We start from the raw sequence: 27,093 nt of genomic DNA on the forward strand, positions 1-27,093 counted from the left end.
ATTTGGAACCATTACACTCTTAAATAGGTTATTCATTTATTAAAACAGAGGTCAAAAGCATAAAAATTCACAGACCAAAAAGAGCAAATACATTTTTGCTCACAATGTTTGCTGGAATCTTTTTGACCATGCAAAATTTTCAGAGACAATTTTTTTAATTTGCAAAAAGGCATTAAAAATTAAAAACAACTGCTTCCAAATCTTCATGATCTAGATCCCTAGAGGGCTCCATGCATCAGTCCATGGGTCAGCCAATATATCTGCTCTCACCAGGCATACCTGCATTAAATATGTATTGGGTTCTGATGAAGGTCCAGAGAAGAGGAACATATTATGTTCAATGTAATTGGATCCTCTTGCGTTATTGATTATATTTGGGAAGGCAAAAAATCTAATCCAACAGTCCATCCTGGTAAACTAAGCGATCCAGCATGTTTTTGTCATGTATTGCTTTTTAATAAATTCAATGACAATATTTAAAATTTCAGTCCTTGAGTATATCAGCCAAAAGAACACAAGTTAAATGTAGCAAGACACAAAAATGTTGTGCTGAATTGCAACATACAAATGCTTTGTGTCTGGGAAATCAGAAAAAGAGGCCAAGTCTTGGTTACAGGAAACACAACTTTTTGACTAAACTGAATACAAAATGTAAATGAAAAGCCAATCATATTCTAGTACACTTATTGAAAAAAGTTGGTATTTAAGTGCATAAAAAGGAAAGCAAACTAATTAGCATTGTGCTGATCTGAGAAGAGTGGTCAGAAGGACAGTAGTGAGTGGGTTAAAAATACACAGTCAAATCAGTGAGTATAAAAGTGATTAGTCATTTGTTCCATAGAATTAGTTTCTAAATTGTTAACCATTTAATGTCTGTTGCAGTATTAGTAATATCTGTTGATTACTGTTCATCTACCTGCGAGGGAGAGAAGGGCAGACCTTTGACATGGGTACGCTTGGGAGTAGAGCAGCTGAAGTCAGCTAATGTGGACCAATTACTATCACCACTAGCTGAGTGGTTAGGATGCCCTCTCTTTGTGCGGCGAAGGATAGTTGGTGGAGTGCTGAACTTTGAAGGAGAGAGTGAGCTGAGCGAAGCAGGGGAGCCCTGACACACCATGCTTTTGCTTAGGCTTGTGTTAATATGTCCTTCACACTGGCAAACGCTGCTCTCTTTGTGCTGAAGCTGTGTGATTTTGGCTGTAACATTTTTGCTAGGTGTGCTGTCTTCCCCTTCGAGGAAGTCGAAACTGCTGAGATCACCCCAAGTAGATGGATCCTGAAACAATTTGGGAGGTACGAATCTATAAACGGTGAACAGTGCCACCTGTGTAACTAAATGATATATGCTATAGCTTTCAAAAGCACGGTAACATTTGTTGGGAATACCCCCTTTTCAACTACTTGTACTTAAGCCAGTCTTTAAAAACACATTCAAAGTTCTCACTTCCTCCAAGATTTGCAGACAGAAAGATCTACAAGTACAGTAATGTAAGGCTTTATATATAAATTTGTTCTGCTCAAATTATTTTATAGTTCCTGCGAAGAATTTCCAAATTAAACTTATTCCATCATTTGATAGTCTAAGTTGATTCTGGGTAATGAAATAGCAAACTCATGGATAAAACAAAACTTCCTTGGAGTTGCAAGAATTAATTATAACAGATTGGTTGCATGCCCTCCACACTACTTACTTTTCTTCTCTAATGAGATATATAACTTGCAGCCTATCTATTATGCCTATTTACAATACAACCAAAATTGAAAGCTGTGGCTAGAAATTTTATCCACATAGAACATTTTGTTTCTTTGTCATATCTACCTTGGATTTCACATCAGACATTGTTAACATTTAACGTTAAAGATTAACAATAAGTATCTGCTGTATTATCAAAATATTTATTCACTATGATTTTAAACTTGTGATACTGACTAATCTATTACCCCAATTACAAATCCTAACATTGGAGAACCAACTAAAATGTAACCAGTGAGATACAAATCCTACATAAGTACATGAGCCATGCAACTTTAAGCAAAGACCACAAAACTGATAAAGTTACTTACTGAATCTATGAGTTGAAGTGTTTCTGTGTACTCAGAATTTGGAACATTTCTCATTGGTGAGAGTATTCCATTAGAATGAATCATGCATCTTGCTGGTGATGCACTTTCTTCTGGCAAACAACCATGTTCCATGTGAGGTGGGTGTGCTGGCTGCCGATGTTCTCCCAAACAAGTAATGGCCACACTGCTGTTGTGAACTCCTGCATTATCAATGACTACAGTACCATTCCAACCAGAGTAGTCTGCTGCTTGAGTCTGCCCAAAAGAAAGAGAGAAAATAAAGGAGGTTAGCAATTCATTTGCACGGTGAGATTAAATCTGATATCAGCTTAAACATTTTGTAGTTCCATCATTCTTGTAAATGATTTTTGAAACAGCAAGAGCTTTCTTCTGAGATCAAAAAAAATCTATTCCCTACATTTATTAGACATGTTCTTAACTTTAGTCTTCCCTCAACAAAAAATCTCAGATATTATAACAGAGTAACCATTGTTACTATAATGAAATATCTTCATTTGCAATTAAAACAACTGATTAATGTGCTTCTTTCTAATCAGGGAAAATTTTAAGACAATATAATAAAGTTTGTGGAGTTGTGTGCTCTATGTGGCTTTTCTCCTTTGCTAATTAAAATTCTAATGCAGGCCATTTTAGAATGTTGGGTTAGAGTTGCTTTTGTAGCAGTGAATTACTGCAGCTAAATGTTTTGATGCTGCAGCTCACACCAACGCAACACAGAGGTGTGCAAATCAAAATTATCAGAAAATAGAGGAGAAATTAGAGATAAGCTTAATATGTAGTCAGATGACGGAAGAAGTGATAAACTTTAAGAAATAAAATCAAGTTTATATAATTTCTAAATTTAAAAACCATTAGTACAGTTACACAAATTCTCATGCAGGTTATTTTCATGCAGACCCACTGTATCAAAACTTTTGCTTCAAAAACCCGAAGTATGCTGGCCATTTATTTTCACTCATATTTGTCTGGCTTTTACCATGCACAGTAAAACCAAAACCAGCACTACTGCTTTTACAACTGAAATACTGCTCATATGTTGTGGAATTGATTAAAAAGCCAGCAAGAGTTTTTGTCATGCATCACTATCTGCTAATAATTTAAACAAAATGGGTTAATGTAACCAGCCAAGAAAGTAATCCAGAGTTTAAAAAGAACATTGGATTAAACAGTCAAACATGCACTTTAAAAATTAATACAGGTAAGCAATGAAATGCAATGCAAAAGATGAGCAAAGCTAGAGAAAGTGACAGTCAGATACTGGGCTCTAGATTATTTTTCTCAAAAAGTTAAAAATTCAGGGTATGATACTGTGAGAATACTTCAATAAATCAGTGTCAATACATTGAAGATTCTTGAAGCAGAAGTACTTAAACAGAAAATAAATCCACCATTACTCCACAATTGTCTGGTGGAGATTTTGGTTTTAAAATTTACTTTTGGACATGACAAATTTAAAATTAATATAGAGCCTTTAAAAGATAGAGATAAAAAGAGAAGAGCACTGGGGTGAAGCTGCTAGCCCTTTATCCAAGCCACACAGTGACATTCTTACTGGTAATGCCTGCTGCCCTCTCAGTTCATTTTCAGTCGACATTAGTAGCAACTCTAATTCCTTTATTCTTTTCTCTTTTTCAGGATCTTCATCATTATAGTGCTTCTGAAATTAAGAGTTGAGGGAAAAGAAAGAAGAGATCAAAGGGTATGATTTTAAATATAATGTTATACTGATTTAAAACTTGCAAAATTTCAGCTACCATAGCTGAGGCCAAGGCAACCATGAAGGTCAAACCAACATTTAAATGAACGTTTTTTGTGGATATATGGTAATGATTAGCAGCTAAAAGAGAGGATAAATTTCTTCAAACAAAATATCAACATTTTATTGACATACAGCATTTTCTGTAAATTGCAATCACTGAATTTAAACTAACCTTAGACAACAATGTCTTTGTCATTCATACAACGTGACAATGAAGAAAACAAATTTAACCTACCTGAATAGCCGCAGTGCCAGGTAGGGGAATATTGGCCATGTTCATATGTAGAGCCACTGGGTATGGCATCTGATTGGAAATCAGAGAAAAGTGTCAAGAATGGTTAAAACTTAATATTGAAAGAACTGCTGGTATTTATTTAAAGCTTATGTGCATTATAATATAAATGCAGCAGCAATCCTCAACACCTGAAAAAATAGTTTATAATGATAAAAATATAAATAGAAGCATTTCGCACGATAAAAATTATTTTTGTATACAATTAACATTTTTAGCATTTAAAAAATATATATAAAAATGTAACGTCAGTGAACTTCTATTTGAATACACATTCCAGATAAAAGTTACCGGACAGTTTATATTCCATTAATCTTTCAAAATGAATAGATGGATATGCATTCTACAGCACAACTTGAATTTGTGTGCAAAAGCCATGAATTAGAAAGGAATAAAAAGCATAACAAAAATAAATTCTAATTACTTACCTCTTGTGGATCAGGAATGTGAAAATATGCATAGTCACCATTTACTTGGGGTTGGGTAGTTGGCAACTGGGCAGAAGGAGGTGTATGGGCAAAACCCATAATGTGATTATTTTTTTGAAAACTTGTGGTCACTGTTGGCTGACTAATTTTTGAAGACTCCTGCAGATAGCCCTCTTGCTCCACTTTACGACGCATTGTTGAATTCCAATGGTTCTTGATAGCGTTATCAGTCCTACACAGAGATAACACAAAAATGTATAGAAATCCACAATTTATTGACAATTAAATAATAAAAATGGAGAAAAACATTTGGTTATTATTCAAATTTTAGATCATTTGTGGAATTCCAATAGTTCTTGATACAATTGTCAATCCTACAGAGATATTAGACTGAATCTTACGAAAGCCTGAATGACATGGACTATGGTAAGAAATCTGTGAGAATTGTAAGTCGTCAAGCAAAGGCTTTTTCATCATTAAAAATACAACAAGTTGTTCTCAGAGTTCCAGGCATCAAGATGGGGATTATTGCTTTGTGTCAGCCTTATTAACGGCAAATCTTAGGTTATTAATATGCAGATTCCTACCATACAACCCATTGCAAGAAAACTAGATATAGACATTTCCTGTCAAGAGTTAAAATGGATACCCGGCAACTTCAGCTCACTGCTTTCTCTTCCAGCTGCCATCTTGGAAATCTTGTAATAATGTAACAGTGAGATGAAATTCATGACACATTTATTAATGCAGTTGCAGGAAGAGAAAGTGATGTGTTGTTGAGTGAATGGGTAGACCACTTACAGCACATGCAGGATTGCTGGTGTCAGTTGCTGGGAGTGAGGGAGAGTGAGTGAGGCAACATGTTGCATGCAATAGTGAGGACTGATACAGCATGAGTCTTTGTGGGAGGTGCATGCAGGAGCAGGGATAAAGTGATTATGAGCCAAGATGGTGGAACTTACTGTGGCAGAGTGGAAGTGGTACTTGAACTTTTTCCTACACCGCTAGGCATTCCTCTAGGCAGCTGAGACCACACTGGCCCAGGCTAGCAGGGTCTGGTGTCGTAGCCTGGACTGCCCTGGGGGATAAAGGACAGCCACCTCTGCATCAGCCCATCCATCAGGACCTCCAGGTTCCTGTCCACAAAATGAGGCTGTAAATTTCCCCTTCTCGGTTATGTCCAGGGCTAATGTCAGTCACAGTGTTGGGTATTTCCAGACCAACAGTGTTTGTCTGGGTGCACAATGATCTTTTAAACATGGTGCTGGCTCCAGGGATTGATTGTCTATTCTGGTATATCCTGGCAGTGGAGAGTTCTTTAAGTATGGTGAGTGGTGAAATTGGGCTAACATCAGACAAAGGCATCATCATATGATGGCGTAGGTAATAATGAGGTGAGTATAGGACTATACTTAGAGAAATCTTGCTGGGCATCAGGGAGAGAAACCTTCCATGAAACTCAACTACATTGACAATTAGCCAAAATATGACAATATTCAACCCAATGTTAAAAAATATCAACAGCTTATGGACAAATAATAAACAAGAGAAAATAACTTATTATACATATTTTACATAAGCAAAAATACAGATCAAACAATGGCAATTGAGATGTATAGAAATGAGCCCAGATTCAAAAATCATCAAAGGCCTGGAAAAACTGAAACATTGGTTAAACACAAAATATGGAAAAAATGTGAAGTATAGTCTGATTAAGAGTTAAATGAACAATCTGTCTCCTGGAGCAGAATAGCTACTATTCTTAATGTTAAAACCAAAAGAGGTTGGGTCAGTTTTGAGACTTATAGTAGTAGTAGGCATTTGTCTGTCTCAGGAGATGAGAGACTGGGGGTGAGAGTATCATTTCTGGTCTGTATATCATCTGTTTTGGCTGTAGAGGCCAATGCATGAGATCAATGTCTTCCACAAACCAACTAATATTTTCTCTTTCTCCTGGGTTCTCATTCTGTCTTTTGGTCATTTATTTTGACCAGTTTTCTTGATATCCTTCACAACCATTCATCTACAGCTATTCAGTAGCAAGGACTTCCTAGACATCAACTCCAACCCCTGTCAACTTAAGGTCTTGCTTGCAGACACTGGCATCTGCTGGTCTCCCACTGACAATGGGCTTGCCATAGAACATGTCTTTGTGAATGCGGGCAACATCTATTTGCCACACATAACACAACCAATGCGGTCATTGCTGTTGCTCAAAAAGGCAAACATGTTGGGAATTTCTGCTTACTTTTGTACTCAGCACTCATATTTAAGATTTTAGCATCGCTCCAATCAAAATCTACCCATCTGAAGGTTAAAACTGTCCCCAGTGTGCTCAAAGTCATTCAGTACACCTTAGTTAATGCATCCAAAAAGACCCAAAGTCCTCCATCACAATTAATATTTTCTTGCCTCAACTGCTTTTTAAAAAAAATCTCAAATATTTAAAACAGGGTTTAGCTTCACTGATCTTCTCTGTTCAGGCTTCAGCACTCATCTGTCTTTTTTGCACCTCAGCGACTGTAGTGTTCAAGGAATGATTTAACCACTGTACAATGGAATTTGATCATGGTACCTTATGATATACCTAATCTTTATTTTGAGTATACAACCAAATATTCATTGGTTTGACTAAATACTGCTTTGCCTTGCTTGGACATATTAAGTATTGAATTTAACAAGATTTCAAGTCTACTTAACTTTGTTCTTAGCTATTTTAAAGTCAATGCGTTTACACAGTCATATTTTCTTCTCTGGGCAATATTACACACAGACATTTATTTCTGATATTGGCCTGCCTACTTAAATATTTTAACCAACTCCTTACAATTTCAGAGTTTCCTCTCTATTTTAATATGCCCTAAATTAGTGCCGTCTATAAATCTGCATTATTCCTAACCTGCACCATGAATGTAAAAAAACAACAAAAATCATCCCTATGCTATAATAAAAGCCAAATACTGGCGATTTGAATTGAAAATCTAGAGAAACCAAGGAGCGTCTGGCAGGACCTGTGAAGAGAGAAACAGTTAAAAGTTTCAAGACCAATATGACTCTTATCCAGAACAATACTAGTCCTTTGGACAGCTCACTCCATACTCTGTCCCCTGCCCATCTGACAAGTCCTCCAATGGTTACATATTACTGTGATTAAATTTCTCTCATTAGCGATTGTATTGTGTTCAAAGGACCCTCAATTATATAGTGAGGGATCATTGGTATAAGTCTGTAATTTATTACAGGGTCACTTTGTCACAGATCCAGAAGATTATAAGCTCCTATTTTCTGCAGGCTCCAATAGTTATTTCTTCAATTAAGCTTACCTTCCAGGAAGTAGCTTTGCTATTTCTGCCCATCTATTTCCAAGTCTTTTATGTGCTTGATATATAATTCTGTCTTCTTCTTCAGTCCAGGAAGTTTTTTTAACTTCAGGATTCAGATGATTGTGCCATCGCTCCCGGCATTGTTTTCCTATTCTGCCTTTTAAGTGCTTTGCGATAACAGACCAGCGTTTTGGGCCATATTTCTGAACAAGTTCTATTACCTAAAACAAAAATTTGTGTTGTAAAAATAACTCATACAAATTATGGACATATTATTATTCTGAGTTCCATCCCTAATGGCATTGTGGATCTACCTACAATACATGAACTGCAGTAGTTCAAGAAGGCAGCTCACTATCAACTTCTCAAGGGCACTCGAGACAGGCAGTAAATGCTGGCCAGCCAGAACTGCCGATGTGCCACAAGTGAATACAGTCACACAGCATGGAAACAGGCCCTTCTGCCCATAAAAAACAATGGAAATTATCTCAAAATAGCTTAGTAAATTCAGAATTTTGAAGTAAGTAAGTACAATATTTGTTACTGAATCATTCTTGTCTTATACTTAGTTATTGTTTACCAAAGAAAGTAGATGCTCAAAACTTAAAACATAAATGTACTACATTTTACATATGAATGAAGCACAGAGAAATAAAAGCAGTTTACAGTTCCCCCCAGTATGAAAACAAAAATCAAATACACGGCACAATTGCTGCAATACTCTACTTATTGAGTATCCTTGAAATCATTATGAATTGCACCCAATGATATTAGAAACATAAGGTGGAAGCAGTCATCCCATCCATCAGAGCTTTTTTTTCTAAACATTCTCTAGATAGTTATCATACTCCCGGCACATTAAACTATTTTTACGATATTACATTGTACTTGCAGCATAATAACTAAGTGACATTAAGAATTAAGTGCAGGAATAAGCCATAAGCGATTCAGTAAGGACAAATGGATAACTAGGGAGAAAATAGAGCCCCTTAAAGATCAGCACAGCCACTGACATATGGAACTGCAGAAGATGGGTGAGATACTAAACGAATATTTTGCATCAGTGTTTACTGTGGAGAAGGATTTGGAAGATAGAGAATGTGGAGAAATAAATAGTGACATCTTGAAACACATCTATATTACAGAAGAGGTGCTGGACATCTTAAAACACAAAGGTGGATAAATCCCCAGAACTGATCAGATATTTCCTAGAAATCAGTGAGAAGCTAGGAAAGAGATTCCCAGGCCCCTTTGCTGAGATATTTGCATCATCGATTACCACAGATGAGGTGTCAGAAGACTGCAGTTTGGCTAATGTTTTGCTACTATTTAAGAAAGGTGGTAAGGAAAAACTAGGGAAACTATACACTGCTAAGCCTGATGTTGGTGGTGGGCACATTGTTGAAGGGCATCCTGAGGAACAGGATTCATATGTATTTGGAAAGGCAAGGACTGATTAGGGATAATCAACATAGCATTATGCATGGGAAATCGTATCTCACTAACTCGATTGAGTTTTTTGAAGCTGTAATGAAGTGGGATTGATGAGGGCAGAGCAGTGGATGTGATCGATATGGACTTCAGTAAGGTGTTCAACAAGGTTCCTCATGGTAGACTGGTTAGCAAGATTAGATCACACAGAATGCAGGGAGAACTAGCGATTTGGATATAGAACTGGCTCAAAGATAGAAGGCAGAGGGTGGTGGTGGACGGTTGCTTTTCAGACTGGAGATCTGTGACCAGTGGTGTGCCACAAGGATTGGTGTGGGATCCACTGCTTTTCATCATTTATATAAACGATTTGCATGCGAACATAAGAGGTATGTTTAGTAAGTTTGCAGATTACACTAAAATTGGAGGTGCTGTGGACAGTGAAAAAGGTTACATCAGAGGACAAGGGGATCTTGATCAGATGGGCCAGTGGGCCGAGGAATGGCAAGTGGAGTTTAATTTAGATAAATGAGAGGTGCTGCATTTTGGAAAGGCGAATCAGGACAAGACCTGTTTACTTAATAGTAAGGTCCTTGGAGTGTGCTGAACAAAGGCACCTTGGAGTGCAGGTTCATAGTTCCTTGAAAGTGGAGTCGCAGGTACATAAGATAGTAAAGATGATGTTTGGTATACTTACCTTTATTGGTCAGTGCACTGAGTATAGGAGTTTAGAGGTCTTGTTGTGTCTGTAAAGGACATTGGTTAAGCCACTTTTGGAGTACTGCAAGCAATTCTGGTGTCCTGCTATAGGAAGGATGTTGTGAAACTTGAAAGGGTTCAGAAAAGATTTACGAGGATGCTGCCAGGGTTAGAGGGTTTGAGCTATGTGGAGTAGGCTGGATCTATCTTCCCTGGAGTGTCAGATGTTGAGGGATTACCTTATAGAGGTTTACAAAATCATGAGGGGCATGGATAGGGTGAATAGCCAAGGTCTTTTCCCTGGGTAGGGGGTCCAAACCCAGACAGCATTGGTTTAAAGGTGAGAGGGGAAAGATTTAAAAGGGACTTATGGAACAAACTGTCAGAGGAAGTGGTGGAGGTTGGTACGATTACAACATTTAAAAGGCATCTAGATTGGTATATGAAGAGGAAGGGTTTAGAGAGATATGGGCCAAATGTAGGCAAATGGGACTATATTTACATAGGATATTTGGTCAGCGTGGACAAGTTGGACCAAAGAGTGTGTTTCCATGCTGTATGTCTCTATGATTCTATGACTGCCCCAGCATACAGTAAAACTATGGCCAACCCTCTACCCCCAACTCCAATTTCCAGTCCAATTCCATATCCCATGTTTCTCTTGGCATCCAGAAATCTCTGGATCTCAGCCTTGATTACATTCAATGACTCAGAGACCCTGGGGCAGATTATTCAAATGAATCACAAACCTGAGCAACAAAATATTTCCTTATCTGAGTCCTAAATTGATAACTCTTTATCCTGAGACCATGTGCCTTAGCTTGAAATTCTTTTGCCAGGAAAAACAGCCTATCAGCATTCTACTCCATTAAACTTTCTCAAAACTCTTTATATTCTCATGAGATCACCTCTCATTCTTCTAACCTGCAGACTCTAGGCTGCAGTTATTTTTCAATAATTAATAATATCAACTTAAGTAAGCAAGTGAAGAATTTAATAATATCCTGTTTAAGTGTAAAACATTTCTGCAAATGAAAAAAAACCCAAATGGCCCAAGTCAAATTGTAAGGTCATAGGTTTACAGTGCTTTGTAAGGCTCAGGCTAAAGTTCAGCTAACAATTGTGAGAATGCTTTGTGGTAAAAGACTTTTACTGAAAGACACAGCTATGCTCCAAAATGGCTTTGCTTTGTAATTTAAAGTACGTCGCAGAATTATATTAGTATCAGAAGTACATTAATTTTAGCCTCAACTTACGCAGCTTATTGTGGAATCACAAATCATTCTTTTAATTTAAGGATACTGATAAGTTCAGAGAATACTTTGATGTATTAGCTGAAATATTTGCATGATAACATATCACTAGGAGGTGACACTATCTTCAGTCTGATATAATGTTCTACTGGTGCCACATTATCTTGGTAAAGATGTATAGAGGTGGTAAGCTAAGAGATAACCTGTCATAAATAGGATGATCTCTCAAATTGATTAGCCTGTCAAAGAATGTATCAGGAGATAGGAGGTAGTGATGCCACTAAGTTGACCATCACTTTTAAAAAAATCAGCCTGGAACTGGGTGTACACTACCCAGCCAATCCAAGACTGACCATGAACAGTTCATGCACTAATAATCCAATTCGAGTTCAGGATGTACCTAACCATAAACTAGGAGGTGGCTAGTAAGGGTTAATAAATGATGATTCTTAGTTGTTCAGTGCAGAAGAATTGAATATTGAGGTGGATTGACTGAAAATCATTTTGAGTATCATTTATTTTGTAGTTGCTGTGATAAAGTTAATAAACTCTGTAAAACATGTGAAAACATGTGCATTTGGAATGGGTCTAGTATTAATCAGGACTACCTAAGTTTTCAGATTGGTTCTCTCAAACTCAATTTATAGGAATTGACTAAACTAAACTCCACGATCTGCCAATAGTATTGACCCATTCCACATAAACTCTCTGCATGGATAACAGTTCATCCCTGGAATTAGTTTCGTGAAACACTGTTGCTTGGGTGAGGGTACCAACAAGGCAATCAATAAATCTGGGATGGTTTCACCAAAACTCCAAAATTGAATCAAGACTTCCTTACTCTTATATTCCAAAGCCCTTGCAATAAAGGCCAAACACCATTAAGTGAATTGCAAATTTATTTTTTGATAAAAGTACCTTTCTTGTTGGTCTTCCTTTCATTAACCATTTTCCAAGTTAAGTTTCTGATCTCAGTGGAGGGTTTTGGATCAAGAGTAGAGTAAAAAAAACATTTCTAACTACAAAACATTTTAATGCTTAATAACCCTACCCTTTGATCCTCTTCTTTTGTCCAAGGGCCTTTAATAAGTTCGGGATTTAGAACTTTTTGCCAGCGGTGTTGGCACTGCACATCAGTCCGATTCTAGATTTGTAAAGGAATACAGGAACTAATTCTAATGTTTTAAAGAGTTTTCAAGACAACATATAACACTTTGTGGCTTTAATTCAATGCAATACTCTGCAGACAAGTTTCATTTCTGCATTTCACTTTTCAAGCACATAAATGTGTAAGATGATAAGGCAAATAACTTACTAAATACAATTACTGCACCAATCAATAATCCTTTAACATAGCAGTTTGTCATAGCAAAAAAATCAATCTCATAAACAAATTTAAACTTAAGTATTTTTTACGGCTTTTAGCATTGCATACTATATAGTTTGCTCAGTTAACTTTTTATAGTTCTGGATTTCGTACTACGGACAAACTTAATGAAACAGCTGCAGCAAGTCATGTGTTAGACAGATTACCAGGTGTTTAGTAGCAAGATTTTTCAATTAAATAATCTATAAATTATCCAGATTAAACAACCCATATAAAAGTCATTGTGTTTTGTGACACTGTGGTAGTGAGTGTCCAGATTCTAATCCCACCTCAGGATGTGATGGCTTGGAAATATGTTGCAATATATCCAAACAATGCAATTAAAATAAACAAAAGTGGCCTATCTTAAAGTTCCGAGGGACTTACACCTTTGTTATCTCTGCATTATAACTGAAAACATGTTTTAAAGATTTCAACATTCAACTTTTTGGAAGAGTCCAGTAATATAAGAAACCTTATGTAATCAAATATTGTAAAATAAATCCTTTAGTCAGGCATCATTTTAATGTTGGTCTTTAGCTCATGACAACAAGAAGCGAAGCAATGGATTTATTATTTTTAAAATATTACTACACTTTGCTTATGCTGTTATACCAGTTTTCAGCAGTGAATTTTCAGAAAATCAGTATGCTTAATAAAGGTTTACCTTAACTGAGTACAGAAAATAGTACTTACTGGAAGGAAATTAGCAATCACTTTCCAGTCTTCTGTTCCATGTTGTTCAACTAATTTCTTCAGTTTTTCATCCTTTAAGAAAACCAACTAGTTTGTATTTATTTTGTACATACACACATACACAATAATAAAAAAATTCCAAGTTGAAGCTGTAAAGATTTTTGAATTGATCGAGATGGTAATAGTACAGATTGTAGTCATAATCAGAATGATATGTAAGCATATTTTACGCCAACAAAATATTATTTTCAGTGACTTCGATGTTTTACAATAAATTGAAGGAATACAGCAAAATTAAATGTGTCAACACTTTTTTATGACTTGGAGGTGCCAGTGTTGGACTGGGGTGAACAAAGTTAAAAATCACACAACATCAGGTTTAATCCAACAGGTTTAGTTGAAAGCACTAGCTAGTGCTTCCAAATAAACCTGTTGAACTATAACTTGGTGTTGTGTGATTTTTAACTAAAGCTTTTTTAGTTTAATTTAACCTGATTACATTTTCAGCTTAAAGGTGCTTTAAACAGCTATATCTCATTCAGTTAATCTTGACATACCTCTTCACGTGTCCATCGAGTTTTACTTAATTGACGTTTACAAGACTTTGGTTGGGGGCCATCATAATCATGATCAAACATTTCAATCTCTTCTTCGTCCTCATCACTACTATATAAACTACAAACAAAATAACATGAATAATTAGGGACAAATAAAGTCTCATACATTGTTTTCAAAGATAATTGCATCGTTCGACAAGTAATGAAAACAATTACTACATTTTCAAATAAATAATCTAGAAGCATTAGGCATTACGTTTAGTGCAGCATTCACAAAGATATTTCAAAACAACCTTTCTGGGCATCTCCTTAACGTATATCGCTGAATGGGTTAGATATAGGATTAACCCTAATCTTAATCTACTCTATTTTATGGTGTTTAATATCATTAAGTAGTTAATAACAGAATCCAAATCCTTTGCAAAATTAAAAATCTACTGTAGTTTTCTAGTGCACTTAATTACATTTTAATAGCGAGATCTCTTAAGACATACTCAAATAGCTAGATAAATATATTGATTAATAGGAATTGCTTACAACCAACACTTGTAAAAGAGACCTAATGAATCAGTGAAAACATTCACCTGTACAGGCAGAAGAAGTTTCCATTAAGCACATTATACCATCATATTGAATAACTTGACCATACATACATCTAGAATACAAATGGTTCAATCGCAGATCAGTGTCTTGAGATTTCTGTCCACTTTGAAATCTCAGCTCTAACAAAAATTTGTTAAATTCCTTCCTGCACTCGACATTTGTAAGACATCTAAAAGTTAATTTATTGTACTAAAACTCTACCAATGGCTTATCTAATGCACAACTGAGGCATGCAAACCAAGCATGTCACCATTCCACTACCTAGCATATGTTAATAGACCTTGGCTGAGGTATCAAAAGGGTCAAAGTTGACCTAATTACTCATGGCTGTGTAGATGACAGCTGGCCAAACATCCCACTTTTAACTTCAAATAATTATTGTGTGTGTGTCTACAGATATCAGATGAGGACATACTGTACTTGGTGATGATGCTCTCTATTATCAAATAGTCTTGTCAAGCTCATTAAAAAGGTTTATATGAAAAATTGATTTGAGCAACTTTTCCCAATACCTATCCCAGAAATGGATTAATAACACAAGGAAAAGGAAGACAAAGCTAACCTCAGAATTATTCTTGTACTCATACTGTGAACAAATTTGATCAATAGTGACAATTCGAACATCCAAAATGACAGCTGTAAATTTGCATCAAATGATGATTTATATTTCAGTTGCTGGATTCAATACAATCATTATTGGAAGGCAATGCAGTATTAGTCTAGGGCATGCCTTCAAAAAGGGATTTAAAATGAAGGAAGCAGTCAGTGCCTCATTTGTGCACCCAGTACCCAGATTTCAACCAAAAATAGATGGGAAGTGGATTGGTATCATGCATGCCACTGGAAAAATAAAGAAAAGGGAGCAGTAGCTGAAGTATTCTTTTTGAACAAAAAATTAAATAAAATCTTTAAATGCATTTTTTGTTTCAATACTTTCTCAGAAGCTAACTGTTCAAATACACAATAACTAGATATTTTATGTATTAGTCCACTATCATCAACATTACTTAAATAGAAATTATTATGAATTATTATTTCAAGATAAAACAAAATTTTAGTCTGTCATTCAAGTCACTTTAAAAAAAACCAAGAGAGGGCACTTATACTTTATCGTAAACTCTATTTCCCATTGCTTCCACTTTTAGTTGGATTAGACTTGACTAAACCCATTCGAAATTCAGTCTGCAGGAGGCATTGTTCCAGGTGTATGTTTCAATCCAGTTTTTTTCTCTCTTTACACATCACCCCATCTAGTGGTTTTATCAAGAACTGACCGACTTCCCCGATAAACAGTCGGTTGCATATCATATCTAGAATATCAATTCATTGATTTTCGGTTGTTTTCAAAGAATTAAATTGTAATACCAAAAATCTCAGCCCTAGCCATAATATTCCCTAATATCTGACAGAACAGATCTTTATCGCAATCTAAGGTCTTACTGCTTGCTAAAGTACTTGCTTTGCTCTAGAAAATTGGATAATGTTAATTGTGCAAGAATGCACAGCAAATAAAAACTACGTTGACAGGGGCTGAAGTATTGCCTTTACCTGTATTCAAATTCAATCCAAATCAATGGAAGGAATTTCTCTTCCTGTTGGTTGGCAGGACAGTCTTAATCCAACCTTTAGCAGATGTGCATTCACAGCGCAAAACTGTCTATAATTTAGCAAATATTGCCATTTCACCCAGACAACCAAAGGAATTTACATTGTTGCAGGTGAGATGCACTTATGAAGTCCTATATTTCTGATTAAGAAGTGCTTGAATGGTGTGCAAGCAGACAATAAACCAATGTGTAATTTTAAATAGATGACATGATCTTCATGGCTCAAGTTTCAATCGCCTATTAAATTATGTATTTAAAATTCAAACACACTGATAGGGAAATCAAATATAAACTATTGATTTTATGCAACTCTTAACAATCTGCTGGGAATCATTATTGTAAAAATACCAAACTAATCCGCTGTGAAAAGCGAATAAAAGGGACTTTTTTTAAATGTCGAATACATATCGCCGAGTTCGTAGTATCGCGATCATGACGTCCCAACATTCAGCTACGAGATTTTAAATAGTTATGTTAGTAACCTATAAATGCAAGCAAAGTAATGACCGGCAGGTAATGGGTTAAAGTGCGATAACTCCAGCCCTCTTATCTTATTAGTTAAATTCACAATCATTCTTGCGCGTGGACTAAACAAAAATGGTGCTTACTACACTAAATTAAAGAGACAAAGTTACAGTAATACCATAATTCCATGGATTGTTTTGTCGTCCTGAAATTTTGAAAAGATCTTTGTAGGTTCCATTAATAAAGTGTGGAATTTCCACACGTTCAGCGTACAAAAGGACTTGCATGGTTTCTGCTACTGCATACTCGGGGAAAGTGTCATTGTTCCCCATTTCATTCACACTTTAATGACGATAATGATTCTGATATATTCAGTTCCCTTAGACCACAAACATTAGTCACGCACGAATAGCCAAAAAGGAGAAAAGCTCCAAGCAATTTCTGCCACTGTTACGTATAATTTTGACAACTTGGGTCATAGCCTAAAGTTCAGTTTATCATGACACATCCAGAAACCACCTTATTATGTCGAAAAATTAGGATTAAGATCTTGTGTTCGGTAGTTTCATACAGCTTGCAATAACTTAAAATCCACGTGTCACTCCGCCAGCTCTTGCACTAACAATAAAAATGTGATGTCGTTCATTGATTAGTCTTGGATGCACTTATTTTCTTTTCATGCATGAAAGCATTCGGCTACGTCAATAACATGCTGAACTAGAACTTGCCTCACAAGTGCGGGGTTCAGTGGATATTGCAACTGAGAAACTACAATGCTAACATATAAACACATACAGTCAACTATTTCCTATACGACCAACGTGGTGGAAGGTGAGAAATATTTTGTAGCAGCTCCACTATTTTACAGCGACACATTTGAGACATAATTTAAAGGGTATATCTTCAACCTGTGTATCGATTTTGCAAGATTGCATTGTTCTTTTCGATTTAAGAGTAAACAAGTGTTGTTGTCATTTGGCACTTAGAACGTGCGCGCATGAATGAAAGCACCTTTTAAATCTGCTTATTCTACAACGTGCCCGCATAGTTTTGAATACTAAGTAGACAGGTTATACACATAATCTCCATTTTAACCAGTTCTTCAATTACAATGGAAAGTTTACTGCAGAAATTGAGCATATCATAAAAAGATCCGAACCATTCATAATTTAGCTGCATTAAGTATCGGAACAGAACCGAGCTTCTCACTCACTGCTTAACAAGTCTTCTCTCAGCGTGCAAACCTCATAAAATTAAAGTGAAAGTTCTTCCTCTTCCTGCAATAATCTATGTTTTGTTCATTAGGCAGTAGCCAAAACGTATAATACAGTTACCTATTCCGTGGCCGCCGAGCCATGAGTCTCTCAGAGAGTGCGGAAGAAGTGTCGCTGCAAGTGATCAGCCAAACTCACACGAGGAGGAAGCAAATTGAGATTAAAGTGTACGATCTGTAAACACAGATTCCTACAAACAAAGCCCTGGACCCTCCCCTCCCGCCAAATCTCCCGCCCAAACCAGAGACAGTATAGTACGCAGGCGCACTGCTGACCTTGGCGGTCCTCCGTGAAACCCGCCTTTTTCCTGCAATCCCCGCTCGGTCCGGCAGTACCCCGCCCCCTCCCTTCCAACCAGGAGTTTTACAAAGTAAACAATTAGAGATAAAGTGCTTTTGTTCTTCATCTGTCAGTTCTCTGAGAGAATCCAGTCCCGGAGTTCCCTGTTGCTAATCTGCACATTTACCATATTGCTTCTAAAACAATCAGTTTCTCCCGCGGAAAGTCAGTCGCAGGGACGTGGCTACCAAGTAAATTTGTTCAATATTTTGATTATTAGTAAAATGCTGCTGGAATAACAAACTGGGAAAACGAGGGGCAGTTTCTACATCTAGTTACTGTTTCTTACATGTCATTAGAAAACTTGATTGAAATATATCATTTTAAGAACACATACAGTAAAGCAAACTACTCTTTTACGCGACTAAATGACATTTTTTTGAACTGAACAAAAAGTTGAGTGCTTATTCCATAGATGGCGCAACCTGCAGTTTTGCAATGAAACCTAAATATGGAGTAATGAGGGTCCTTTGTTCGTAAACGTTTCAGTATTAAAAGAAAACAAAGCAAATGTGCATGATCATTTTTGAATGTTACAAAATTCATCTATAACAAGGTGACTATTTGCTTGTGATAGATATAAAGTGTATTCAAAGCCATAGATTAAAAGTTGTCAACCAAACTATATTCTACCTGTTTCGCTATACTTACAATTTGAGTATCATTTATGGTGAAACAATATAAATTTCCTAGATGCATTATCATCGCCAACAGATCTGTAAGTTTAGCGCAAGTAATTTGGAATTTTGGATCACCGTAATACACTTCCTCTTTCCTGCACACTCCTGACACGTGTGTAATTCAACGGGACAATAAACCTATAAAGCAGTTGGTACTGCTTCAGCACGTTTTGGAGTCACTTTTACGGATCGACTGCAGAGAGTGTACACGAACTTCAGATCAAAGTCAATGCCAAATGAAAACAACAAAGCCCTTAAATAAATATAATTCCCAAGTGTTTTCTCCCTATACTTATCTCAGCATGATTAATGTTCTATTATTTAATGTTTAAGTAAACAAAATATTGCAGGGTCTGTAATTTGCTTCGTGTTTACAGTCTAATTCAGTTGAATTTGCATTTAATTTTTAATTACCAGGAATTGTCTTTTTGATCAATTTGGATCCATTCAAGCAAATTATTTCTGCCAAAATTCACGCAGAAGCTCCCTTTTTTATCCTTAGGGTTATGACAAATGTCTTCTTTTCGAGCTCGCATTTTTGTTACTTCCAATGCAGATGTCTCAGCGTACATCGCCAAGACTGGAATATCTTCCGTAATCGTTTCCCCTGTTCAATTTTATGGCAATCAGTTGCATTAGCGTGTTTTGCAAAGAGCCTATAATTGTTACATATTTTAATTATTAGCAACAATTGTGTCAGAATGAAAAAAAAACCTCACACCAGATTTTTGCTTGGACGAACCCTGGAACTTCAACCACAGTTCACTGTCCCGGCCACCATCCTCAATTTGTTTGTTCGTGCCTTTTTTTTTGAAACTTTGATTATATTTCTTGCCATCAGTTTGTCATCTTTCTTCCTCTTTTTTGTAGATTAGTTTCCTCATTTCCGTTACCACCGCTTTCCCTTTGTGTTTTTCATCAGCCTTTTCTTCCCCCCCCCCCCCCCATTACATCACTACGCTTTTTGTTTAGTGATATTTACCCTCTCAGTTTTTTATTCTCCAGGTGTCGGCATCTTCCCTTTACCTGTATAAAATAATTCAGTTATTCTGCATTTTCGTCAGCTGATACCCCTTTCTTATAACCCTTAGGTTTCCCGAGCTATGCCTTGTGGGAAAGGGGGCTCTTGAAAACACATTATGTCCAACATTTACAATTTTTAAGAATAAATTAAATCTACAGACAATGCAACCACTTTGACCAGATGCACTGTCACTCACTGCCTGCTTCCTTTTGGCAGCTTTTCCCAAAGTGGATTGCAATAACAGGACCTGGTTATCAGAAAATGCCGGAGACACTGAACAAGCAGCTCTGCAAGAGCGAAGGGTCATTACAATGTTGGCGTTCCCGGTGAAAAATAGCGACGGGGCTGATGGGCAAGTAGGTGTATGTCAATGGCCAAGAACTGTTGCACCTCTCATTTCCTTGCAGGTCCCGGTGAAGGAAAGAAGCAGTGAAGCTGAATAGTTAACTCTTGCTTATATCCCATCTATATATATATATATTGTATATAGAAAAGGTAATGTGAATCCAGGTGAGCTGTCTGCACCTGGAGCACGTCGAGGAGTTCCGCATGGGCACTGACGGGGGTGCCAACAATTTCCTCATCACACCCACCAGGTATTTTTAAAAAATACCCCACACCTCCATCAGTTCATTAGACCGGAATAAATCTCATCATTAGAAAGAAAACGTCAAAATCGCCGTCCGCCCACCTCACTCGCGGACCAGACCTCGAAGGTGAGATTTCCCCCATCACCTGTTACAGTCCACCCCACGCCCCTTCCCGGACCCGCCCGGTGGGACGTTTTGGGGTGGGGGGAAGAGTAGTACAGTGTTTGTTTTTAAAACAGCCCCCTTCCCGCCCCCGCCTGCCCGTTCACGATGAACCGGGAGAGAGCGGAGCGCCGCCCCCTCCCGCCCCGGGAGGGGGCCACGTGACGCCGCCAACGGTCGCCCGTCTGTCGATTTCCCACGTACCCGAAGGAGGTGTCCATGGGCTGGCCGGAGGCGAGGCGAGGCGATCCACTCAGCCGCAGGTGGACGGGGTGCTGCTGGGCGACGGTGATGGGAGAGAGTTGAGGGGCGAGCAAGGAGGAGGGTTGTCGTTCCCCGAAAGAGAGGGGTGGTGGTGATGGTCGGGGTAGATCTGAGAATTTACACCAGACAGCACGGTAACACAAAATTAAAAAGAACAGTCTCCCTCTCTGCGCCCTCAAGAATTGACTGGTTATTATGTTGTTGTTATTTCTGATTGTACGCATACACACTGGTCCTATTCACAAAACCTTCTCCACCTCTGGAATCCTGTCGATTCAAATTGCGGCGGGTTCTTTCCCGGGAACGCCCTCGCGCCCGCCCACGGCACGTGCCGCTAGTGCGCGCGTCCGCCTGGCTCGGGCTGCGAGTAACTGGTGGAGGGGAGACCTGTGCGTGGAATTGTGTGTGTGTGTGAGAGACAGCAGATGGGGAGGTGGCGGGAGTAGGGGGAGAAACTCGCATGCGTGGATTGGAGTGTGGGGAGCGCGCGTGTCCGATGGCTGCCCGACACCTCGGCTGCGGGTGGCGCGACGGATCCACTCACCTGCACAGTGCGCCGAGGCTCGCGCCACCGCGTGCATGTCCGGGCTGGCGCTTGCCCCCTTCAGCCGCGGTGCCTGCATTTCCTTTCACCCACGCTAATTGTGGGTCCAGCTCCCTGGCCTGGAAAGCATTTCTAAACTATCCGCTGCCATAATAACGAGGTGGTTAGAGGGTGGGCTGGAAGGTTAAGCATATGGAACACTTATCGGTGTTGCTAACTTTGCCATTCTTGTTAAGAGTTGGCTTTGATAAGAAAAGCAACAGCTGTCCTTGCTGGAAAATACCCTTCCCCGCCCTGTTACATTGCATAAATTACAAGACCTGTTTTCAAATATGAACTGCAACTGGCTGTTCTTGATGTTTCCATTACCGTGGAAAACATATGAGGGTCTTATCATAATTATTATCATTATCTTTACAAACCAATAGTATATATATTTTCCTGGTAGGTGCTGTAGAATTTGTTTTCTATACAATACAAAACTTAGAATTGCTTGAATACTTTTCAACTAAAAACAAGCACCTTTTTTTGTTCACGGAGGATTATATTTTATCTTTCCACATTATTTTCTCAAAATAAAATGGGTAGGTAGTCAATAAATCTTGCACAAAGCATAAGTACCAACATGAACTGGTTGTGCCAGCTGATAAGTTTCTGCATGATATATTCTATGTAATATTTCAATACAAGATTTAGGCTATTAACATTTGTGATAGCTAAGTGAATACAAAATTCAAATAGATAAGGAAGGTCACTCATCCCTGAGTTTATCTAATGAGAAAATTCTCACCACAGCATTCAGTTGTTTTTTGCCTCCATCATAGTAACTAATCTGCTGTTTTTTTTTCTAAGTAGCTTAGCATTATACCTGCTGTATTGATTAGGGTATACATTTTGGTTGACAAAGTTCACTTGACAGGTTCATGCAGTTTTCCTCTTTAGGTTTTATGTACAGATATTTTCCTATTTAAAATTAAGATTTTAGTACCTAATTTAGAATAGTTTACATGGGAATATAAATTGGTGAATTTCATGTTCATATTGATTTGTTGAATACAATAAATTGGACTGACAAATGCTGAAAGGTTGTTTCCCTTCATGGGAGAGAGGAGAAGGGATCTCTTTTCTTAGAGTCTTTGGAACTCCTTGCCATAGAGAGCTGTGAGGACAGAGTCCTAATGTATATTTAAGGCTGAGATAGATAGATTCTTGATCAGTAGGAGAATCAAGGATTACAGGAAAGGGCAAGAAAATGGATGTGAGGAATGTTAATCAGCCATGATCCAATTGACTTGTGGTGTCGGCTCTAGGGGTCGAACGGCCTACTCCTGTTCCCATTTCTTATGATCTTAAGGGTTTAATTTCTTGCTGCTGAACATCAAATTTGCTAAAACTTAATCTTACTTCAAAGCAGTTTGCAGAATATTGTGACCTTTTCCCCTAAATGCAGATTTTGCATTTTCCATATTGATTACCCATTATTTGTGAAAACAATTCTGCAGTTCCTGGAATGCCTAATTAGCTTCAATTGTGTAATTTAAAAAAATTAAAAATTTAAATGTACTTCATTTACAAGCTTGCTGACAACACCACAATTGTAAGTTGGATATCAAACTAAGACGAAATGGATTATAGGAAGGAGATGGAGTGCTTAATGCCATAGCATAAAGATAATAATTTCTCCAGCAAAAGTAGCAAATGAAGGAGTTGGTCATTGACTTCAGGAAGCAGAAAGGTGGGTACAACCCTGTTGCGTCAGTGGTGCTGAGATGGAGATGGTCAAGAACATCAAATTCCTGGGAGTGTAAATCACCAACAGTCTGACCTGGTCCACCCATGTTGACACTATGGTCAAGAAAGCACAGCAACATCTCTATTTTCTTAGGAGAGTAAGGAAATTCAGCATGTCCAGAAAGATTGTTACAAATTTTTAGAGATTCACCAAAGAAAACATCTCGTTTGGATGCAATGTGTCATGATATGGCAGCTGCTTTTCCCAAGACTGAAAGAAACTACAGAGAGTTGTGAACACCGCCAAGTCCATCACTCAAAGCAGCCTCCCATCCATTAACTTCAACTTTGGGAAAACCACCAACATGATCAAAGACCCTTCCATCCTGGTTATACTCTTTTCCACCCTCTTCGTCGAGCAGAAGATATAAAAGTTTGTATCCATGTACAAACAGATTCAAGAATAGCTTCTTCCCTGCTGTAATCAGACTTTTGAGTGGACTTATTTAATATTAATGTTGATCTCTCTGTGCCTTCTTAGCAGATTTAACATTATCTCCTGCACTCTGTTATCCTGATGCACTGGTACAATACGATCTGCCTGCAAAGCACGTAAGACAACACTTTTCACTGTACTTTGGTACATGTGTTTGATAAATCAAATCAAATTTGACCAGCTTACACTAAACTTCTGAATAAAAGCAAATGAGAATTACAATTACTGTGGTCCTCACATTGAGGAAGTTTCCTCAGAACATGCCTAGCTCAATATCCCATTGTTTTCTACATTTTTATCAATTTCTTACACTTCCCTACAGAGTAAACTGATAAAGTACTTGTTGGAAATAATGCTTCTGACAATTCATTGATAGATAGCTGATAAATTACTTTTAAGAAAGTGGAAATTATAAAATAATTAAATTTAAAGATCCATTTTGATTGTGTGCACGTGATTTTGATTAGAACCAAAGGCGTCACTTGTAATGGTTCACAGAGTGATATGCAAACTCAGCTTCTTAATTTAGCTGATACCTCCCAACCTTCATTTTTTTTCTGTCTTGTATTCCCTGTCAACTCCATGCCTTTGATCTTCCCCATGTTCCACTAAGCCTTTAAGTTAGCTGCTCATCTTCCCACTTTACCCCTGAGCACCAGGCGTACAGCTTAGTGATGCCAAACATTGATGTCCACTGCCAACCCCATCAAAGCCAGGGTGGCGGTGAACATCATTGGACTCCCTCCTGCAATGGACTTTGAACTCTCATGCTCAGATTTCTCCCACCCTCATACTTTAAGTTACCTACTATTACAATTAATGTTCCCTCAGCACCCAGCATGCTGCTTCCAAATTCCATAATTGACTTCCCCAGTATCACTACCACAGCACTTGTTCCTGATAACCCCTCTTGACTTTCAGTGGATTGACCAGGGGTCACCCACTTGACTGATTCAGAAAGGCAACAATCTGTTTTCATCTGAGTTGTGCCATGGTGATGTGATCAAGTTCGTGTTTATCCAATACGAACCTCTATGGATGGGGTTCAGGTGGTCATTGCCCATAGAATGTGCCCTGAGATATTGGGGAGTGTTGTCCAACATGAGGGCTTGGAGGAGCAAGAAGCAAACTGAGGCCACTAGGTACCTGCTGTGACTTTGATGTCAGGAGTTGTGGCCATCGAGTTTCTGCCAGTTTTTTGAGAATAGCAGACTGAGTTTAAATTATATTAGGAAATATTGAGATGTTAACGCATGCAAATAGGCCTCTCACTGCTCACTAGCAAGATTCCCATCTCTGGCCAAACTTTGGGCAGAAAATTGGAAATTGTTTCTTGATGTCAAGAATCTCATTCTTTTTGTCATATTTTTCCAACTGATTTGTCATTCAGAGGCTGAGAATATTCAACCCTGTGTTCCTGCATCTATTTTAAATCTATCATATTAACCAGTCTGTATTTTCCTGGAATCTGTTACTGATTTCCTCAATGTTTACTGCATTTATAAGTTTTGTTTTATCTCTAACTTTATACATAAATTCAATTTGTTAATATATAATGAAAAGGCCTGTTGTTCTAACACTGATCCTTCACAGGTTTATCCTTCTACTCCTTTTTGAATATGGTTATGAGTAAATCACTACTTTTTAGCATAATTGAAATAAACCTAATGACATTGTGATTACTTTTATAAATGGCCTTGCTCTACTTCACTTGCCCCATTTATTTCCCCAGAACCAAGTCCAGCATGGCTGTTTCAATGCACTGGAAAAATGATCAAGGAAATTTCTTGTAAACATTTGAGGAAATCCTACCTATCTTTATCCCAATCTATTACTTTTCCAATGTATATCAAGATAATTGATTACCAGCATTCTAAAATTCTACATCTTTCTGCAACTTTTCTGTAAATTTACTTCTCCATCTCCTTCTTTTAGTATCCACTATTTGTTGGCCTGTACGACACACTCAGCAGTGTGATTGCTACTTAATTTTAACCAAATATATACTGTCTTTGAGCATTATTTACATCATCCTTTTTCCTGCTTTATATAAACGTTAAATTAGGATTGGGTCTTTTCAGTCTGAAAAGAGGAAGCACTTTTTTGCATGATAAGTAGTGGTTGAGGGAATGGTGTGGTAAAGGCAATGGTTTTATAACCAATGGTATCGGGCTTAAAGTACTGTGGGCACATGTTCAAATCCTACTTTGGCAGGTGGTGAAATTTGAAGTTGTTTTAAAATACCTGGAATTAAAAGCTAGTCTAGTGCACCACCGTCAATTGTTGGAAAGAAAATCAGTTTCTTTAATACTCTTTATGGGAGGGAAATCTGACATCTTTACCCGGTCTGACCTACATGTGACAGCAGATCCAGAGTAATTTGGTTGACTCTTAAATTGCGCTCTGGGCAACTAATGATGAGCAATAAATGGCCAAGCCAGCAGTGCACGTATCCCATGAATGAATGAATGAAATAAAATCTGGAATTTGCAGTATTGAGTGACTTGGAGCCAAAATGGTGAAATGAAATTGAGGGTCAGATCAGTTATGATTTAACTGTAAGATGGAACAGAGTCAAGTTGCTCAATTTGCAAGCAGCAATACTGCAATTTTGTCAGTATCACCAACACCCTGTGTGTTTTTTTAAAAAGTAAATTTAAACATATTTGTTCTATCAATGGTTTATTTTGCATTAAATCTGTTTTGTTGCATGTATGTTTACCATGGAAAATGTGTGCAAATAACTGATGGCATAAGTTAAACAAATTAACATAAATAATAATTACTATTTGTTTAAATGGTGAATTTGGGAACTGATGTCAGTGATCAACATTAGAATGTTTGTGCAACTAATCAAGCAAAAAAAATGCTTCTGCCATAATTGCTAAATAAGAACAATTTTTGTTTATAAGTATGCAATTATTGTGAAAATGCAACATGATAGACGTGACTAACAGTATAAGGACAGCAGATTCATGGGAATCACCAGCACCTGCAAGTTCCTCTCCAAGTCACTATCCTGACTTGGAAATATGAGCTGAAAATGTGTTGCTGGAAAAGCGCAGCAGGTCAGGCAGCATCCAAGGAGCAGGAGAATCGACGTTTCGGGCATGAGCCCTTCTTCAGGAATGAGGAAAGTGTGCCAAGCAGGCTAAGATAAAAGGTATGGAGGACGGACATAGGGGAGGGGCTTTGGAAATGCGATAGGTGGAAGGAGGTTAAGGTGAGGGTGATAAGATTCACACGGATGATCCCTGGAATGGGAGGTCTAACATACGAGGAACGGCTGAGGATCCTGCGATTGTATTCAATGGAGTTTAGAAGATTAAGGGGAGATCTAATAGAAACTTACAAGATAATACATGGCTTGGAAAGGGTGGATGCTAGGAAATTGTTTCCGTTAGGCGAGGAGACTAGGACCC

At 37.7% G+C, this 27,093-nt stretch overlaps 1 protein-coding gene across 11 annotated transcripts in view; it reads right to left on the reverse strand.

Moving 5' to 3' along the window:
- Positions 1–27,093, reverse strand: part of myb (v-myb avian myeloblastosis viral oncogene homolog) — a 112,381-nt gene that overhangs the window by 13,644 nt on the left and 71,644 nt on the right. For 2 of the 11 annotated variants that reach the window (XM_043686182.1, XM_043686192.1), the window contains exons 1-9: positions 20,841–21,155; positions 13,893–14,010; positions 13,336–13,407; positions 12,325–12,417; positions 7,891–8,111; positions 4,568–4,799; positions 4,083–4,151; positions 3,641–3,745; positions 2,068–2,322 (exon numbers count right to left, since the gene is read on the reverse strand). In XM_043686182.1, the coding sequence (XP_043542117.1) occupies positions 2,068–2,322; positions 3,641–3,745; positions 4,083–4,151; positions 4,568–4,799; positions 7,891–8,111; positions 12,325–12,417; positions 13,336–13,407; positions 13,893–14,010; positions 20,841–21,124 (1,449 nt within the window). In that variant the 5' untranslated portion in view covers positions 21,125–21,155. The other 9 variants (XM_043686242.1, XM_043686186.1, XM_043686227.1 and 6 more) reach the window with 9 other exon arrangements.

This window comes from Chiloscyllium plagiosum, chromosome 3 (assembly GCF_004010195.1).
Source record: "Chiloscyllium plagiosum isolate BGI_BamShark_2017 chromosome 3, ASM401019v2, whole genome shotgun sequence".
In the NCBI taxonomy this organism is placed as follows: Eukaryota; Metazoa; Chordata; class Chondrichthyes; order Orectolobiformes; family Hemiscylliidae; genus Chiloscyllium; species Chiloscyllium plagiosum.